This window comes from Sander lucioperca, chromosome 3, assembly GCF_008315115.2.
Source record: "Sander lucioperca isolate FBNREF2018 chromosome 3, SLUC_FBN_1.2, whole genome shotgun sequence".
NCBI classification, from domain to species: Eukaryota; Metazoa; Chordata; class Actinopteri; order Perciformes; family Percidae; genus Sander; species Sander lucioperca.
This window is the reverse complement of record NC_050175.1, coordinates 24,096,423-24,113,090: the sequence shown is the minus strand read 5'-3', so window position 1 is coordinate 24,113,090 and position 16,668 is coordinate 24,096,423. Positions and strand designations below refer to the sequence as shown.

The 16,668-nt window shown below is 39.6% G+C and overlaps 1 protein-coding gene across 15 annotated transcripts in view; it reads right to left on the bottom strand.

Moving 5' to 3' along the window:
* Positions 1–16,668, bottom strand: part of plekha7b (pleckstrin homology domain containing, family A member 7b) — an 82,373-nt gene that overhangs the window by 11,140 nt on the left and 54,565 nt on the right. For 7 of the 15 annotated variants that reach the window (XM_035999549.1, XM_035999555.1, XM_035999550.1 and 4 more), the window contains 11 exons: positions 15,001–15,179; positions 13,192–13,620; positions 12,443–12,983; positions 8,196–8,279; positions 7,629–7,763; positions 6,665–6,718; positions 4,621–4,704; positions 2,204–2,275; positions 973–1,053; positions 685–834; positions 63–164 (listed from right to left, as the gene is read on the bottom strand). In XM_035999549.1, the coding sequence (XP_035855442.1) occupies positions 63–164; positions 685–834; positions 973–1,053; positions 2,204–2,275; positions 4,621–4,704; positions 6,665–6,718; positions 7,629–7,763; positions 8,196–8,279; positions 12,443–12,983; positions 13,192–13,620; positions 15,001–15,179 (1,911 nt within the window). Of the gene's footprint in view, positions 1–62; positions 165–684; positions 835–972; positions 1,054–2,203; positions 2,276–4,620; positions 4,705–6,649; positions 6,719–7,628; positions 7,764–8,195; positions 8,280–12,442; positions 12,984–13,191; positions 13,621–15,000; positions 15,180–16,668 lie in introns of all 15 variants that reach the window. The other 8 variants (XM_035999551.1, XM_035999552.1, XM_035999556.1 and 5 more) reach the window with 8 other exon arrangements.

Here is a 16,668-nt window from a genome sequence, read left to right as displayed (position 1 = left end):
CACACATCCATGAGAGTGAATGACTGCTTGTGTGTGTTAACAGAGATCACTGAGCCACAGACCTGAGAGAGATCGCTGCGGTTCATCTGTCCCTGCAGGGCCGACTTCAGCCAGTCCACATCTCTCTCCAGCCGGCTGTACTCATTCCACGCGTTCTCCATCTCCTGCAAAACAACACAGAATGCACTCCATGTTATAATAAGACAAGACACAGCTTTCAGGTACAATACTCATCTCATGAGCCAATGCTTCTTTTCAAACTCGTCTTTTTGTCATTTTATCTCTTAACTAATATTTTCAATATCTATAAACATTTTGACTAATTTTCAGAGTGACAGAGAAATGTACTTATGAGTTTATTTGTGGCCTCAGGTTTGTCCCCGAGCACTTCCTTTGAAAGTCACAGTCAACCTGAAACATTGTGCCAGTTGCTGAAACCAACTGAAGGGAACAGCTAAAAACAGAAGTGAACATCTTGTTTACAGCCAATAAAAACATACTACAAATGGTAGCATGTACTTGTATGTACTAGTGAAGACAGTAAGTAGTTTCAGAGCATGTTACCTGCCAAACCAAAATGAACTATGTTCGATGGGCCACATTGCATATTTTAACAAATAAGTCAAAGAAGCGGCATTTAACATTATAAGCATAGTCTACTTGTGAGTGCAGCTTGTGTCTTACTGTGGAGACTTGAGATATTTCCGCCCTGATGTGCACCACATCCTCTTGTAATAATTTCTGCTGATAGGCAATCTTCTCAGCATGGGCTGGCTGAGCTCTGTACTGCTCCATCTGCTGGTGGGAAACATCCAGCACAGACTCCAGCTTGTCCTAGATAGGGACATGAGGCAAACCATCATAACACAAGAAGCATTTATAGACCACACTAATACACCAATACAGGCAGAACACACACACAGAAAAAAAGCTAATTCTCTCTCTATATATATATATGTGTAAAACAAAAACCTTGTCCTCCTTCAAAGTGCGTATCCTGGCCTCTAGCTCCTGTAGAATCTTGTCTTGTTCACACAGTCGACTTAATTTCACCTTAACAAAAAAAAACAACATTGAAACAATAAGAATGCAGGAAAACAAAGAATAAAATCTACATTTACCTCTCTTTCTTATTACCCTCTAATAGTACCACGTATAGTAAAGACATAATGCAACAGAAAAACAGGAGAGATAAAATAGTGACTGGGCTGATGAGATACAGCATGTGTTTACAGCAGAGGTTGACTGTTTCATTCTAGTCTTCGTTCAACTATATTGTAACAACGCAGCCAGATAAGATGAATTGATCCTCTGCTGCCGTCTTCGCTGTCTGTAAACATGTCAATAAGGCTCATCTATGTAAAAAGCCCAGAGGAATTCCTCTCATCAGCGCAGCGAGAAATATCAAAAGGCTCTATACTGTCTAGTTTGGGGGAGAGATCTGGTGATACCCATTATGAGTAATCATAATCAAAAATCCATATTTTCAAATCCACTTTTGGAGAAAACCGTGTTTATTGAGAGTGACAGATTTGTTTTCCCAGAAATGGGTTATGTGTTTATGAAAACAACATAAGACTGCCTAGTTCACAGTCTTTCTCACACAGTGATCTATTTATCATTCTGTTCAATTAATAATTAAGCTGTTTTTATTTTGCTGCCATATATTGTTGTTTTTAATTGCATGAAATATTCATTGTTCAGACAATTTACTGGCAATTTCTTATAAATTGTTAAAGTGGAACAATGCTAATGATGAAAAGCCAGGACATCCATCTTATTTACCTCTATTCAGCAGAAAACAAAGAATGAGAAAAGCAGGGTCAGGCAAATCAAACTGAAAAATTTAACAGCTCAACATCTAAAACTCCCATTACATGTATTTTTCCCTTTAAATTGCAGGGAGGAAAATTAAAGCTGTGGTCGATACTCTCAGGCCCTCCCTGTGCAGTGTAGATGGGTGTCCCCACAGTGTTGCAATGTGCATACGTTCTCTTTCCTCTGCAGCCTCTGTTTACCACAACTTAAGAACACACACAGACAAACCACACTAAAAACAGAGTAAAGTCAGACTAAAGTCAACTGCTGCTCTGTAGTGGATTAGAAGTCAGAAATGGAGATCTTAAAGAAAAGGAAGCGATAGATAAACAGGGTGCTTATCAGACTGTTTCTTTAAATCCTGAGAACATAATGATACACTTACATCAGCATCACTTTCTGCTATTTTCACAGGCCTTGATGGTCTTTCTGTTTTTAAACTCTCCCGTCCAGTAACCTGAAATTCCCAATAGCCACAAATAAAATCAAATGTTTAATATTAGTAATCAAATGACATATTTTGAAAACCTTTACTTTAATACTTCCAGTAAACAGATACAAACAGCTGTGTGGATTTTCAACACAACGTGAGACTGCTACACAAATCAAGCTGGATTGATCTAGATAAAATGATGGGGAGGAAAATCACACAACCAAAAAAAAAAAAAAGCATGAGCTGGTATAACAAAACTTTGTGCAGAAGTGCAACAGCATTAATGCAGAGAGTTTCTGCATCTTTGTTTACGGAGGAACTCTAAAAACCCCAAAGCTGCTCTTTTCTGGCTGCCTATTAGTTTAAGTAAGAACCAGGTCCTTTATTCTTGAAATGCAGACTTTATGATCCATATTGGTTTACAATGGAAAGATTTAAGGTTGAGGTAAACTTTAATTTTATAATTTCTAATTCAAAGAGCTACAATGTGTCACCTGGGTAAATGTTAAACTAAAGGGCCTCTAGTTTCATGATGGTGTGGTAAGGCAGTATGTATTTGCTGGCAGAGAGAGCAGTGACAGTGTGGGCAAAGCCAGCGGTAAGAGACAGAAAAGACGTGGTAATAATGAAAAATAATTAGCTGTGTGTGTGTTCCACCAACCATGGCATTATGGATATCATGGACCGAATTACAGTTTTACATAACTTTGTTTAAGATGTGCAAAATTTCAGTCAATGAGATCAATTTACTTTGAGAGAAACACCATCATCTTTACATGAGTCTACAGAGATGCTAGCGCATCTGTGAAGCTGTACTTAGGAACAGCAGTGCTTTGAGTTAAATGCTCACATCAGCATGATATAACATGCTCACAATGACAATTAAAACATGCTCATGTTAAGCTAGTATTAAGTTTACCATGTTCACCATCTTAGTTTGGCATGTATTTGGTGATAAACCAAGTATTGGACAAATTAAAAAATTGACCTGATGACGGCACTAGATGTAGACTCACCAAAGTGATTACATTTTATTCTGAAGGTGGCATGAATGTACTGTATGCACCGAATTTAATGGCAGTCCACCCTCTAGTTGGTGAGATATTTCAGTCTGGACCAAAGTGGTGGACTTACCGAAAGACAGACATTGCTTTGCGCCATGCCACTAGCATGACTACTTGCCACTAAATTAGTATTTAGTTTCTTTTGGCAACAACTGAATAGTGCAGAATCATAAAAAAAAATTATAACTTGAAGCGTTTGTTTACTTACTTTCTATTATATTCCAAAATGGACTTACAGTAATACATATCTGGTCGGGTTTAGTTTCTTTACACTGAGCTTAATGTACTTTCTTCTTTTATTCTTCTTCTTTTATTCTTCTAATTTCTAACATCACTTATGAAATACTGTTACAGGATCTTATGTTTTTCTGTAATCAGTTCAATTTTTGTTAGAAGTGACTTTATGATATTTCTCTCTTTTGCTCTTGACAATAATACAGGGACTGTCAGTCTGTGCGTCCTATCACAAGGTTCTCCAGATAACAGGGCAGAGATTTGTCTGCCAGTTATCTGTCACAGTTAGTAATGCATGAAGCTGAAAAGTGTGGGTGGAATATTTCTAACACACCCACATCAGGATCACCACACCCAGGACAGCGTTAAGGATCACTGCGGATAGGAGACTCAGTTAAAGGGGCATTCCACCTATTTTACATGTCAAAGTCAATTACTAGTCATGTGGAGTACTACACAGCCTGTGAGAACAGTTTTATAATGTATTCTGTGGTTCAGAAGGGAGTTTTGTCAAGTCTGGAAAAAATTAGTGATCACCATGATATCCTAGCTTGGGCTTGGAAACTACAAGTTTTTAAAAGAAATATTTTTAGCACTTTTTTCCCTCAAGTTCGCCAACTTAACATTGTGTAAGTGCAATACTAAGTTTCTGTAGTACTCTTGCAAGACCACGATGAACACACACCGCAGCACGTTATCGCCAGTTTCCGGCAGCTACCACGATGAAACTAGAGGCCCTAAAATGTAAGTTGTCATACTGCCAGTATATTTCTTAAAGAGCACCATTGGGTCATCTCTTATACTTTAACAAGCAAAACAAAAGCAAACTGAAGATATAAAACAGACATTCAATACGTTCACAAATGCTTAAGAGCATGCAAGGAAGCCCTTTGCCATTCCAACTTCCTCCCCATTATCTCAAATCCCGTAGCAGTGTTGGAGTATCACGCAGTGAATGATCAGATCAAGGTATCCATGTGCAAAATCTTGCATAATTTCCAGGGATGCATCACATTCCTTTTGAAAAGCAGTGGAATGGTCTGTTTCACTTTGTATGCACACTGTCCTTACATTCCAACAGTACCCAAAACTCTGTGGAGTGGAGTTTTCAAACACATTGTGTACTGAAACGATCATCGGGTCAATACTTTGGATCTGTTTTGAAACAGGAAATGGAGAGGAGTTACAGGATGTACTGTACATCGGTAGATGCCCTCCCTCCATTTGAAAACGCAACCCAGATTTCTAATTAATGCATTATGGTATTAAAAACATACAAATCAATTAAAATGCTTTGCACGTGTGTAAATGGAGCATATGCATATAGCTAGCTAAATGAGGCTAAAGCTTGCTCAAATACAGCCGTAATAGGCGTTTGCAGTTTGTTTGTAACACACAGGAATTGGAGTTCACATGACTAAAATATTTTAGAAATTTAGCCATGTGCATATAAAAACTTCAATTCCCATCACAACGAGCCTAACATCAACATGTGTTAGGATGACATAACTGCATCAAACCACTGCATCTGAAAGTACTGTACTATCATCCAATGGAAAACAATGTGAGGAACTGAACATCAGCAGGGCTCCAGACTAACTTTTTTCACTAGGAGCACAGTGGCCAACTGAAAATTTTAGGGGCGCAACCAGAAAATTTAGGGGCACACACCGTAAATCAACATGCTAACCAAATATTCACATTTCTACTAATTTCCACTGTATTACTAATAAATACTTTGATAATAGATGCAGCAATTACAATGTGCTGTTTCAAATTCAGTGTCACTTTTGAAGATGCAGCATAGAAGGTTAACTGACAGCACCATCGTTGTCATGAAAAACAAAAAAAAAAAAAATATATATATATATATATATATATATATATATATATATATATATATATATATATATATATATATACCAGCTCTAGTCTACAATTACAATGAATTCAACTTAAAATTAAACATGCATTGTTTAGGCTACTACTGAACCAATATCGGTACCAATACCTGAAATTCGGTTCCGTTACTCAACGGTACCTTTATTTTGGTACTTTCCCTCTATAATTACAAAACAATTATTTCAGTTGTAAAAAATATTGTCAAACCTATTTATCCAATGTACTTAGAACATTATGTTATTTTATTAGAATATGTTACACTCGAGAGAAATTAAACAAAAATAAAAATAAAACCCCTCCCTCTCTCCTCCCAAACCCATCCCTACAACCTATTAAATTAAATAATTATTCATTTCTTACTCACTGTAACTTTTATTCTTGTATTAGTATATTCTTTTTTAGCCTGTTTTATTTTCATGACCGTTTTTAACTGCTCTTTAATGTTTCATGTAAAGCACTTTGAATTGCCTTGTTGCTGAAAGCTGTTGTAGAAATAAAGTTGCCTTGCCTCACAACCTCAGCCTGTCAGTCATTCGCCAGGGCACAGAACCACCGTTGTGCCTGCTTAGGAAGTGTAACGTCAACAGCACCGCGACCGCTTTCGGCTCTCCATTAATATCATATCGCAGCAAACGCTGTCTGCGTGAAGTTTTGAAAAACTGTAACCACACTTGAAACCACTTTATCGGCATTTCCGTGACTCACTGTGACTTCAACAAAACTGCAGAGCCGACGTAGTTTGCACCGTCCGCAGCTATGCGTGTGCGTGCGTTTGTGTCAGAGCTCCGCTCTCTGTCAATTTTCAGAGAGGACAGATAAGCTTGAGCTCACGCGCTCTCAGGTACCGAAATTTCGACGTTTAACGTGTAAAAAAGGGGACAAATTTATTGGTCGCACATGTGTGACTGGATGTAAAAATCAGTCGCACACTCTCAAATTTTGGTCGCAGTCTGGAGCCCTGATCAGTCACATTGGACTATTTGTTGGATATGCCAGATTATTAATATGCTTTTTTTGTATCCTCAAATGGATAATTTACATAATAAGAAGACAGTTAAAAGACATCATAAGGAGAGTAGAAAGCACAGCGCAGAACAGGGAGGCAGATGTTGGAGGCAGCAGCAGCAGCAGGAGAACAAGATTGCAGTCCAGAGAAGGGAGATGGAGAAGAGGATGAAAAGGATAAAGTGCCATTTACTTTGTTGGGGCCCACCTTCAGATCTAGATACTCCAGGTCCTTCTTCAGTTGTATGTAAGTATCATCAGCCTTTGAATGAGCAGTGGAGAGATAAATCATTTGAAATGAAGCTGCAAAGGAGAATGGGTGACCAGATGACTCCTAAGGCCTTTATTTGCTGTTCAGGCTTTGCTAACAAAACTTTAATTAACTTTGGCCCAATTACAGTTTACTTTTCTACCTCTGTATTTTTATCTGTAGTTAGTAAAGCCAAACTGTAATTAGGTTATCGTTTCATTTTTGAACTGGTTTAATGCCTCATGTTTGACCTCGTACATAACTGAGCAACACAGGTCTTGTGCGTGACCTGTGGTCAAACCGAGTGTTTACATTTCTTCCTAAGCATGGAGGATGGCCAGAGAATGGTTGGATGTTAGAAACTGGGTGGGGTTGTCATTACTGAGCACCGTTGCAGCTTCACTGTGGTCTGCTAGTCTCACAGCAATGCACTGTTTGTCAACAGGCTCATAGGGGAGACTGTGGCCTGATGGCTGCTTCAGAATGAGAACATTAAGGGACAAAGATTGATCAGAGCACACAAGAGACAAATGTCTTCTTGTGGCGGTGCAAGCTTATACATATATCAATAAAAGGAGAGTATAAAATGCAGGCACAGTTGACAAGCAATATGCTTCAAAAATGGTATATTACTTTTTACAAATACAATAAAGCAAGCCTCTGAAAGCTTTTTCAGGTTTTGAACCAGGTGGAAGAGTGACATAACCATAAAGACACTAATCTGGACAGTCTGAAATCGAAAACAGCCCATGCCAAAATGGTTGAATAAACAAAACAACCAAGCAACACCAACAGACCACATAGTCTTATGAATGACAGGGAAGTAATGTATGGGATTGGCTGGGGAGAGTGGGACCACAATGCACTGGCAGGGGTTGAAGTGTGCTGTGGAGAAGGTTAGGGAAGTACAAGGGCCCCTGACCTGCATGCTGGGGCCCAGAAGGCCGTTGTGCTGGTGGTGCTGCAGGTGAGCGAACGCATCACTCGGGCTATGCACACCAGCCATCTTGGCCTGGTGCCTCCGAAGCTGAATGAGGAGCAGAGTCAGCTCCTCTGGCTGCAGCCAAGCCCGGTTTTAGGGGCCAGAGGCCAGTGAAAGTGCAGAGGGATGAGAGAAAATACTTGAGAACCATCCAGGCAGTACAGTGGCTGAGCTACAGTAGCTGAGACTGGGAGGATGATTTATTGTGCTATCAGGGATTGACTGAAGATAAGGGTTATCAGAATTGATAACACTAAAACAAATATTGTATGGCATAATCTTTAAACCAGCTTTATAGGGGTTCACAAAATCAGATTCCAGATTCTACATCTTGATACTGTCACTGAGATAAACCTCACAAATCTAATTTTGGAGTGAATTATTCCAGTTTATACCTGGATTGGCTGTTCTAGGCTACTGGACTGGAAAGCTATGTTAATACCATATGACAGATATCTTTAATAATAATGTTACTGTATGTTGTTAATGTAATAAAGAGAATCCTACCGTTTTGCCATGCAAGCTGGGTGCACTGACAGTGTGTGTGATGTAGCCCATGGCAGGCATGGACCTTCTCTCTATTTGGGAAGTCTGCAGGGAAATATAATTCATCAACTTGTTATTACAGTGCCTATAGAGTCAAATCAAAAAGAATGTCTAATTCACTAAGTAATCTTGTGTTGAAAGTGAGAGTTAGACCACTCTATCACACTGAATCAAAGTTAATCCATTGCCTCCAAGCCTGCAAACAAATTTGACTTCACAGCAGATTTATTTTTTCATCTAGCCCTTTCTCCCTTTCATAACTCCTACTCTTATTCGAAACAAGGTGTGCCCTGAGTTTTAGACGCTACAGGGCTTGGGAAATTTGACGTTTTTGCTTAACACACAGAATTAGCGAAAACCAGGCCCACTACAGAACCTTAAAAGGACACAAACAACAAGAGATTTAATTAACTACACATAAATTATACTAAACCTGCTTTCTTAAAATAACATTTGTTTGCTACCAGCAAGAGAAGCACTGTAAGCCATTCCCACTGAGATTCCCATGCCACTATTTTTTTGCTGTATAATAGGTTTTTTATTTAAATGCGAGATCAGAAGAAAGAGAGCGCTGCTGATGTTTGAGATACAGTAGAGATGTTTATAGGGTGCTGAGGAGCTCTGGGCAATTTGGATTAGCTGCTAATAAAACATACTTCCTAATGATATTCCACAGAGGTATACAGATAGCTATTACTTAAGCGCACTCCAGCCATAGAGCATTATCAGCCTCAAAGAGGCTGGATGTACTAAAACTAAGTTCATTGCAGACTAAATTTAGTTTCCATAAACATCACTCCCTTGGATCGTCTTGCATAATCACTGTGGCTCCCTTTGTTGAAAATGTATCTTCTTCAGAAGGGTTTTCCGTAATTGTGCATCACCATATTTTATGGTTATAATTAGTGTCTTGACACTCATGTGAATGATGGAGGAAACAGAGCATCTGTGACACTTTGTTTACTTGTGTAAGGCCAACGGGTTGGTTGTGAGGCTTGTGTGTGTTGGCAAATGTGGTGATGGTTTGGCGGAAGATCTTTTCACATGTGGAGGGTGTGGTGGGAAGACAGCGCAGGGTGTGGATGACAGGACGGCCCCTCGCTCTGTCTCCTGCGGCGGTGGTGGTGCTGTCTGAGCGCTACGACGGTTTGGGGAACGGCAGAGTAGCAAGCTTTTACTCACACATGCTCACACCACCTGTGGAGTGGGCCTGGGTGTGGACTGTGTGAATCTGCAAACGATTCACATTAGCATCAAAGAGGTTGGAGCCTTCTCAGGCTCCTCGTGTTAATCTTCCCATGGTGTCCTTGTGAGCTCACAACATCCTTCAAGTCGACATCAACAGATACCTCACATCCACTATCCAAAGCTACCGTGAGAATGAGACCTTTGTCATTTGACTCACTACATGTGAATCATCAAATTTTGCTTCTGTCCCATGCCAATGACAGGCTACTGATGTTTACTGTGTGCCAGTATTACAGCGTTAAAGCACCAATGACTGAGTATCAGCACATAAATTCGTCAAGGGTAGGACTTCCATCCATCCATTATATATATGTATACCCATTTATCCTGTGCAGGGTACACCCTGGACTAATTGTCAGTCTATGGGGGTGGGACTCCAGTAAAAATGATATTTACAAGGGTTTTATTGTTAACCAAAACATATGAAGTAAATCCCTCCAACCGAGTGTGACAGCAGTGTGATACCACATTGGGAACAAACCTTCTAGTGCCCCTTGCGAATCACCACTCCTCTTTGCCAGTTCGAGGGCATCCAAGACACACTGAAGAGATGTGTTAGCTAGGGCCGCAACTAACAGTTATCTTTATAATCAATTAATCAATTAATATTTTTGTCTACAGAATGTCGGAAATTAGTTAAAATGCCCATCGCAACCAAAATGACACACCAAAGGTGGTAATCACATTGAGATAGATATATAAAACAAAGTAAAACATAGCAAATCCTCACATTGGATTTACATTTTGGGTAAATCCTGTTCACCACCAATGACTTGGCCTATGTCCAGAACATGTAGTTTAAATAAAAACTCAGTTGACTGTTCATTTTGGATTTGGAGAGCAGCATTGTATCAGGCAGATGTTACTGAGCAACCTGGACATGGTTATGTGTTTGCCTTGCTAAAAGGAATAAACTACACTGACCATGTTCATCATAATGAATGAATATGTCAGGTAGTGCAATGGAATCACTCTTTTACTGTATGTGTTTTAATAAGTTTTGAATGACAATGCTTTTTGGTCTGTGTTCTATGGCATGGATGCATGAGCTATATTGGCCTGCGGCTACATTGACAATTTGTTGATATTGATAAAATAATATCAAATAAGACCAGCATTAACCCTTTAACTTTTTCTTAAGCCAGTAACAATCGTCTTGGGTGGTGCTAAGCAGAGGCGACGTCAGCCGATTTTGACTTACAAATATGAAATCGGACAATAGCCTATGTAAACCCCCGATATCATGAGTTGCCATATTTCATTGTGCTTTGGCTTTGTATACTGCATACATCAGTCTAATACATTGATGCCATTAACACAAAGTTTAGGAGCACAATACTAATGATTTAGTTTGAAGTTCCTGTGACGTGATGTTTACAGTATGGTTCAGACTCAAACACACGGAGCTCTGAAGCAGACCAGTGCTCCGTGTATTTCTGCCGTAGTTTTGGTTTTCCACCTCCGACCTAGAGCAGCGTACAGCCACTTCCCTAAACGTTGTCTCATTCAGAGACCAGAGTCTCAAACGGGGCTCTGTGTCTGTCAGACGGTCTGAGATCTACCGCATCAGCAGAGCAATCATGTAATGCACAGCAGACTATGGTGCACTGCAGGTAGATCATTTTCTAAAATATAGTGACTTTAACTTCTTTATCTTTTGTTGAACTGACTTCAACAAAAGATGCAAAAGAGGAGGGAGGAGTAAATTATGCCTAGGCTACATGTGTGCTGACTCAGATATAATTAGAAAAGTTGATCCACAGGAGAAGAAATAGTTGAAAGCGATACAGAATGCCTGAGAGCCTTACTGCTAAATATATTCCATTATGTTTTTATATTTGGATTGTAATCTATGTTTCCCTTTACATAAAGATATTTCCAGCATATTGATTCAGAAAAAGGTAGAAATAGGTGCATTAAAATTCACCAGAATGCAGGAAATGAAGTGTTTAATGCTAAAAAAAAATCACCCCCAGACCCCCCCGCATCATAAGTCACCAGACAAATGTGGAAACAAAACCTTGGCCTTTGGGTTGCCAGGCCAGTTATGATTAGGCCAAATGTTGGTGCCATCTAACTTACATCTACAAACCGGTCAGCTAAAATGGACATACACTGGTTATTAACAAGGTAGGCAAGCCCCGAACCTCCTCAAGTCCTAGAAACGCCCCTGGTGCTAAGCTCCGGATGCAGCGACGGTGCTCTACCAAAATGGTCTCGGGAAGGAACTTGTTTTGGTCGTACATTTGCACCCCGCAAAAGAAAAAGCCACATAAAATATTAAATTAATTTAACTGTTCACACAATACAGTAACGTGAGGTATTTAAATTAGCTGGATACATGGTTAAACGTAATTTGCTCTTACCAGTGTATCGCCGCATGTACTTTGTCGATAGTAATCCCCACTAATCAGTCCCAAAACGTCCCAATTAGATAGTAAATGCCGTAAACATATTCTTTGTAAATCTTTACAATCATTCCCCGAAAGAACCAAGCAGACCTGCCTTGTTGCACGATCAAAATTTTCTTCAAAACTTGCCATGTTCAGCTTGTAGCTTGTTAGCTTGAAGTTTGTTGTTGTTTCACAAAGCGAACAGAGTTTGAGAACGGCAACACACAGAGAGCGGAAGGCGAGGGACATCCGGCACGTTGCTGTCAGGCAATTCTTGCAATGTTTGCTAACCTAGGCTTTAGTACAAAACAGATAGAACTTAGTTAACATCTGAAGCTGAAATGAAATATTAGAGGGATTAATACAAACTAATTGAATTAAATGAATTTAATACTCTCCATCGCAAAGTTTGATTGAAAAAAAAGTAAATTTATAAATTACAACGTTAAAGTAAATTGTTATCTAAATTGTCTGGGGAAGATTTCTGAGAGGCAACTCTTAACAATTTTGCCTAAATACTAAAAATGACAGTGATGCCTCTGCTCCCTAAGTACGTAAGTGTCCTACCTGAGAAAGATGGGCACAAATATGGCCGGGCGAGCTGGACCTTGTGCTGTCCCCTTGTGTCACTTCATCCAGGGGCCTGACTGTGCGTCTGTCTGAAGGAGTGTGGGGCCTGCGAGGTGACAGGGGTTTGAAGGAGGAGGGGACTGATGGTGGGACTTCACACGGAGACGGAGGGACAGAGATGGAACGTGGCATCTCCACAGTAACTCTAAAAGATGAAGAGTCTGTGAAGTTAGGGCCAGTGTAGATAGGAGCGGTGGGGCTGCCATGACGGAACTGCTGCCGCTGCTGCCACTCATACAGCTGCCACACCATTCCCTCCTTGGTGGCCATGCGCTCGTCGGTGGACATGCGGAAGTGGCTGAGACGGTCATGGGCATACTTGTAGTCACTGGGCAGGTTGCATGTTGCTGGAGGAGAGTTGCTGCCAGACGGGAGACGGGGAGACTTTGGCAACGACTGATAGGTGGCATCCGCTGTGCTGGCTTTGGGCTTTAATGGAGGAGTCCGCCGAGGGAGGTTGTACTCAGCAGAGGGACCACTGAGACAGAAAACACATGGATGTCTTTTACTTTTATATAAACAATTTCATCCTACCTGTCCCAAATGAGAATGCTTTCTCTACATAAAGTAGAGCAATTTGAGCAATTCAAATTCGAAGTCCCCTCATATTAGCCACTAGAGGGAAGCATTTATTGAAGGGTTTTTTTTAATCATCATTCATGCTGCAGTTATAGATTCAAACTGACCTCTTTGGTGGGTCCCCTTTTTGAACTTTGACCCACTGCTCCACCTGAGCCAGCGTATTCTTCCTCTGCACATGTTTCTCAGTGTCTGGTCGCGAAACAAAGCCCCTCTGATAGACAAGATTTCCATTCTGTTCTGGTGGCAGAGCCACTTGGATTACAGTTTGCTGTCCGTTCTTGTGAGTGGCACCATCGACTGAGTCTGGCGAGAGTCGCTCTACTCTTTCCTCTGTGGCTGACTGGCTGGGCCTCCCCTGGATCTCTAATTCATACCTCATCTCGTCTCCATGAGCCAGTTGAATACAATGTTCCGGAGGTTCCACTCTGTCTGTCCTGCGAAGGCTTTCTGACTGAGATGAGTTCTGGTTGATGTGGACATGGTTGGTCTGTGGGACAGCCTGCTGTACAGCCTTCTTAGGATTCTCCACTTCTCTGTAAAAAAGTTGATGACTTCTTAAATATATCAACGCAAGTTAGTTCTGCACGTAAACAACTGGAATAAATGGCTTTATACAGCCTATTTTAAATTAGGAGAGTATGCAGTGAAGTGTTAAAGTACTTCATCTTTCAACTACTACACATGGCTACATGCGTTTAGTTATTTAACCATCATCTAATTCCCCCTCATAACAATATATTATGATGAAGTGCAGCATTGTTCTTGAAACAAGGGATTACGCAGCATTAAGCAGTGGATAAAAAAACATAGCTCAAATTTACCTTATGTGACCCCAAAAGTAATTTCCCAATCCATTTGCAGAGACACTTAACATACGGTAAGATTCATTACTGAGTTTCTCTCAGAAACGATCAGAGACCATAGGAAGTTATTCAATAACTTTCCATCTTTTATATTTTTCAATAGAGTGGAAAGAAGAAGAGTATCCCCCAGGTAACATAAATAACAGTTACTTTGTCTAAATAATATAGCTTGGAGGTGGTGTGACACTCTTTAATGTGTTCAAATAATAAGACTAATTCATTAGGTTTCACATTTAAATTCAGTAATCCTTTTCCCACTTACAGTAAGGGAGAAATTTTGCAGAAATAATTCCGAAGAGGTCAAATATGAAGATATTGTAGGAATAGCAATAAAAGGTGTATTTAAGCTGATTGAGCTGCAGTGAAGTGATCACCTCACACAGAACTCAGTGGAACATTTAGTCTTAGCCTTTATTATTGCTTCATTAGTGCAAAGCATTTGATATAATACATTTCAAGGGACCAAACTAAGACTTTCAGGTAGAAAATTGAGTGCTTTACAAAATAAAGATTTCAGGAGTACTGACTTACATTGGCCTCTAGGTGGCATTACTGCACAGGCCATTCAAACCATGGAGGGCATCCAGCTAATCTAAGAGGTCTAAATGCAGTTTGTAATGCATTTACCGCAGATTGAGACTCTATAGTGGACTATTTCTGCCATTGATTGTGAATATTTTTTACAACAAAAGAAAACTATGCACACAAATCTGCTTTGCATATTGTGATTACTGTTGGAGAAACACATTCTTGGCTGCAGTAAGCCTCATCTATACCAGACCCACATGCAGTATGTATATGTACACACACACACACACACACACACACACACACACACACAGTAGACGATTCATAAAAAATTCAACACTAAATGCTACAAAACGGATGTTTACCGTTTTGTTAATTACTGTGACACCCAGGTTCCCTTTCTGATATCATCTTAAGACATATCCAGTTCACAGACACTGCTTTAGTAAAGGCAACATGTTGGTACAAGTAGCAGCCCAGCCAATGGGAGAAATGAATCCTACTCTGTAGAGCGAGACCAACCTCTTTACAGTGTGACTCTGCTGCATCAGCGCAGCCTGGTTCATGGCCCGGATCCAGCCATTCATGTCCTCCTGTGTGTCCGCACTGAAGAAATATGTCCGCATCCCGCAGTGTTCTGCCTGTGAGCCAATCACAGAGTTCTTATTGTAAATGTAGGAGCGCATTCCTGTATGGCTCGCCTATCAAAGAGAGAGATGGAGGAGAGAGAGAGCAAGGATAAATATGAGAACTTCTTACTGAAGACAGTAAAAAACTGCCAGTGAGACTGATGAGTAAAAAAAAAAAAACGTTGCTTCCTTGTTTACTGAGACTGACAGCTGTAATCTCAGTGAGAACAAAGTTTACAGCAACATTTTTCTGAAAAACAGAATAGGGAGGGAGCAAACTGCTCCAGCAGAAACAGCGTGAACATTGTGCTGTTTCTGGCAGGAAAAAAAGCGTAACAGGTTATATATTTAAACTGCTTTTTAAAAATCTTCAGCAAAAAATATACAATCTCTTTAGCATACAGAAATTAGACAGCAACTGCAGCAAACGACCATACAGTGGCAACAAAAAGGCAATTACAGCATAGCCATCTGTCATCACTTTAGTCAGGATACACATGACATCATAAACATTAGCTTACCTTTTGTTATTTCTATTGCAAGTTGTTTCGAATTAGGGCTGCAACTAACGATTTTTTTCATAGTCGATTAATCTGTTGATTATTTTCTCAATTATTTGATTAGTTGTTTGGTCTCTAAAATGTGAAAATGAAAAATGCGGATCAGTATTTCCCAAAAGCCCAAGATGACGTCCTCAAATGTCTTGTTTTGTCCACAACTCAAAGATATTCCGTTTACTGTCACAGAGGAGAGAAGAAACTAGAAAATATTCACATTTAAGAATATCAAAGAATTTTTACTTTTGTCTTAAAAAATTACTCAAACCGAATAATCGATTATCAGAACAGTTGGCGATTAATTTAAGAGTTGACAACTAATCGATTAATCTTTGCAGCTCTATTTCACATAAATTTTAACTTCGACACAACAAAAAATCATGAATAGCTGCCAGAGCATCGACACAAGACTAAACTGCATTATATACATCGTAGAAAGGACATGATCTTCACCATGTCCAATACCATAACATGCTAAATAAATACTACAGATATCCACAGACAGAACAAGGGTCCTTCAGTAATTATGAAGATACAATCCTGATGTATCATACATATCCTCACAAACAGATCTCCACCTACATTAAAATACTGTAGAAGCATGTATAATTAGTGCAAAGTTGACTTCATTGTAAAGGGAGCTCTGCCCATTTATTATATATTTTTTAAAGAAATATATTTATTATCAATCAATAAAAATGTTCACAGCATGTCACAACTGATATCACAACTACACACTGTCAGTGTGGTTTTTCAACTTCTTAGTGAATGCTCTGTATACAGCAGGTTCTTAAGAGTCAAAACAAAATACCCTTATCATCCCCATGTTTTTCTAATTCTGAAGACTGAAAAGTGAATGCAATCATTCTACTAAAACACCTTTAGGCAATATGTGAGAAGCCAAACACTGCAAAGTAAACATACATACAACATTATACATATTGTTATATTGTATTTTCTATTGTAAAACAATATAACATTCATTTATATACAGCAGGAGGCAA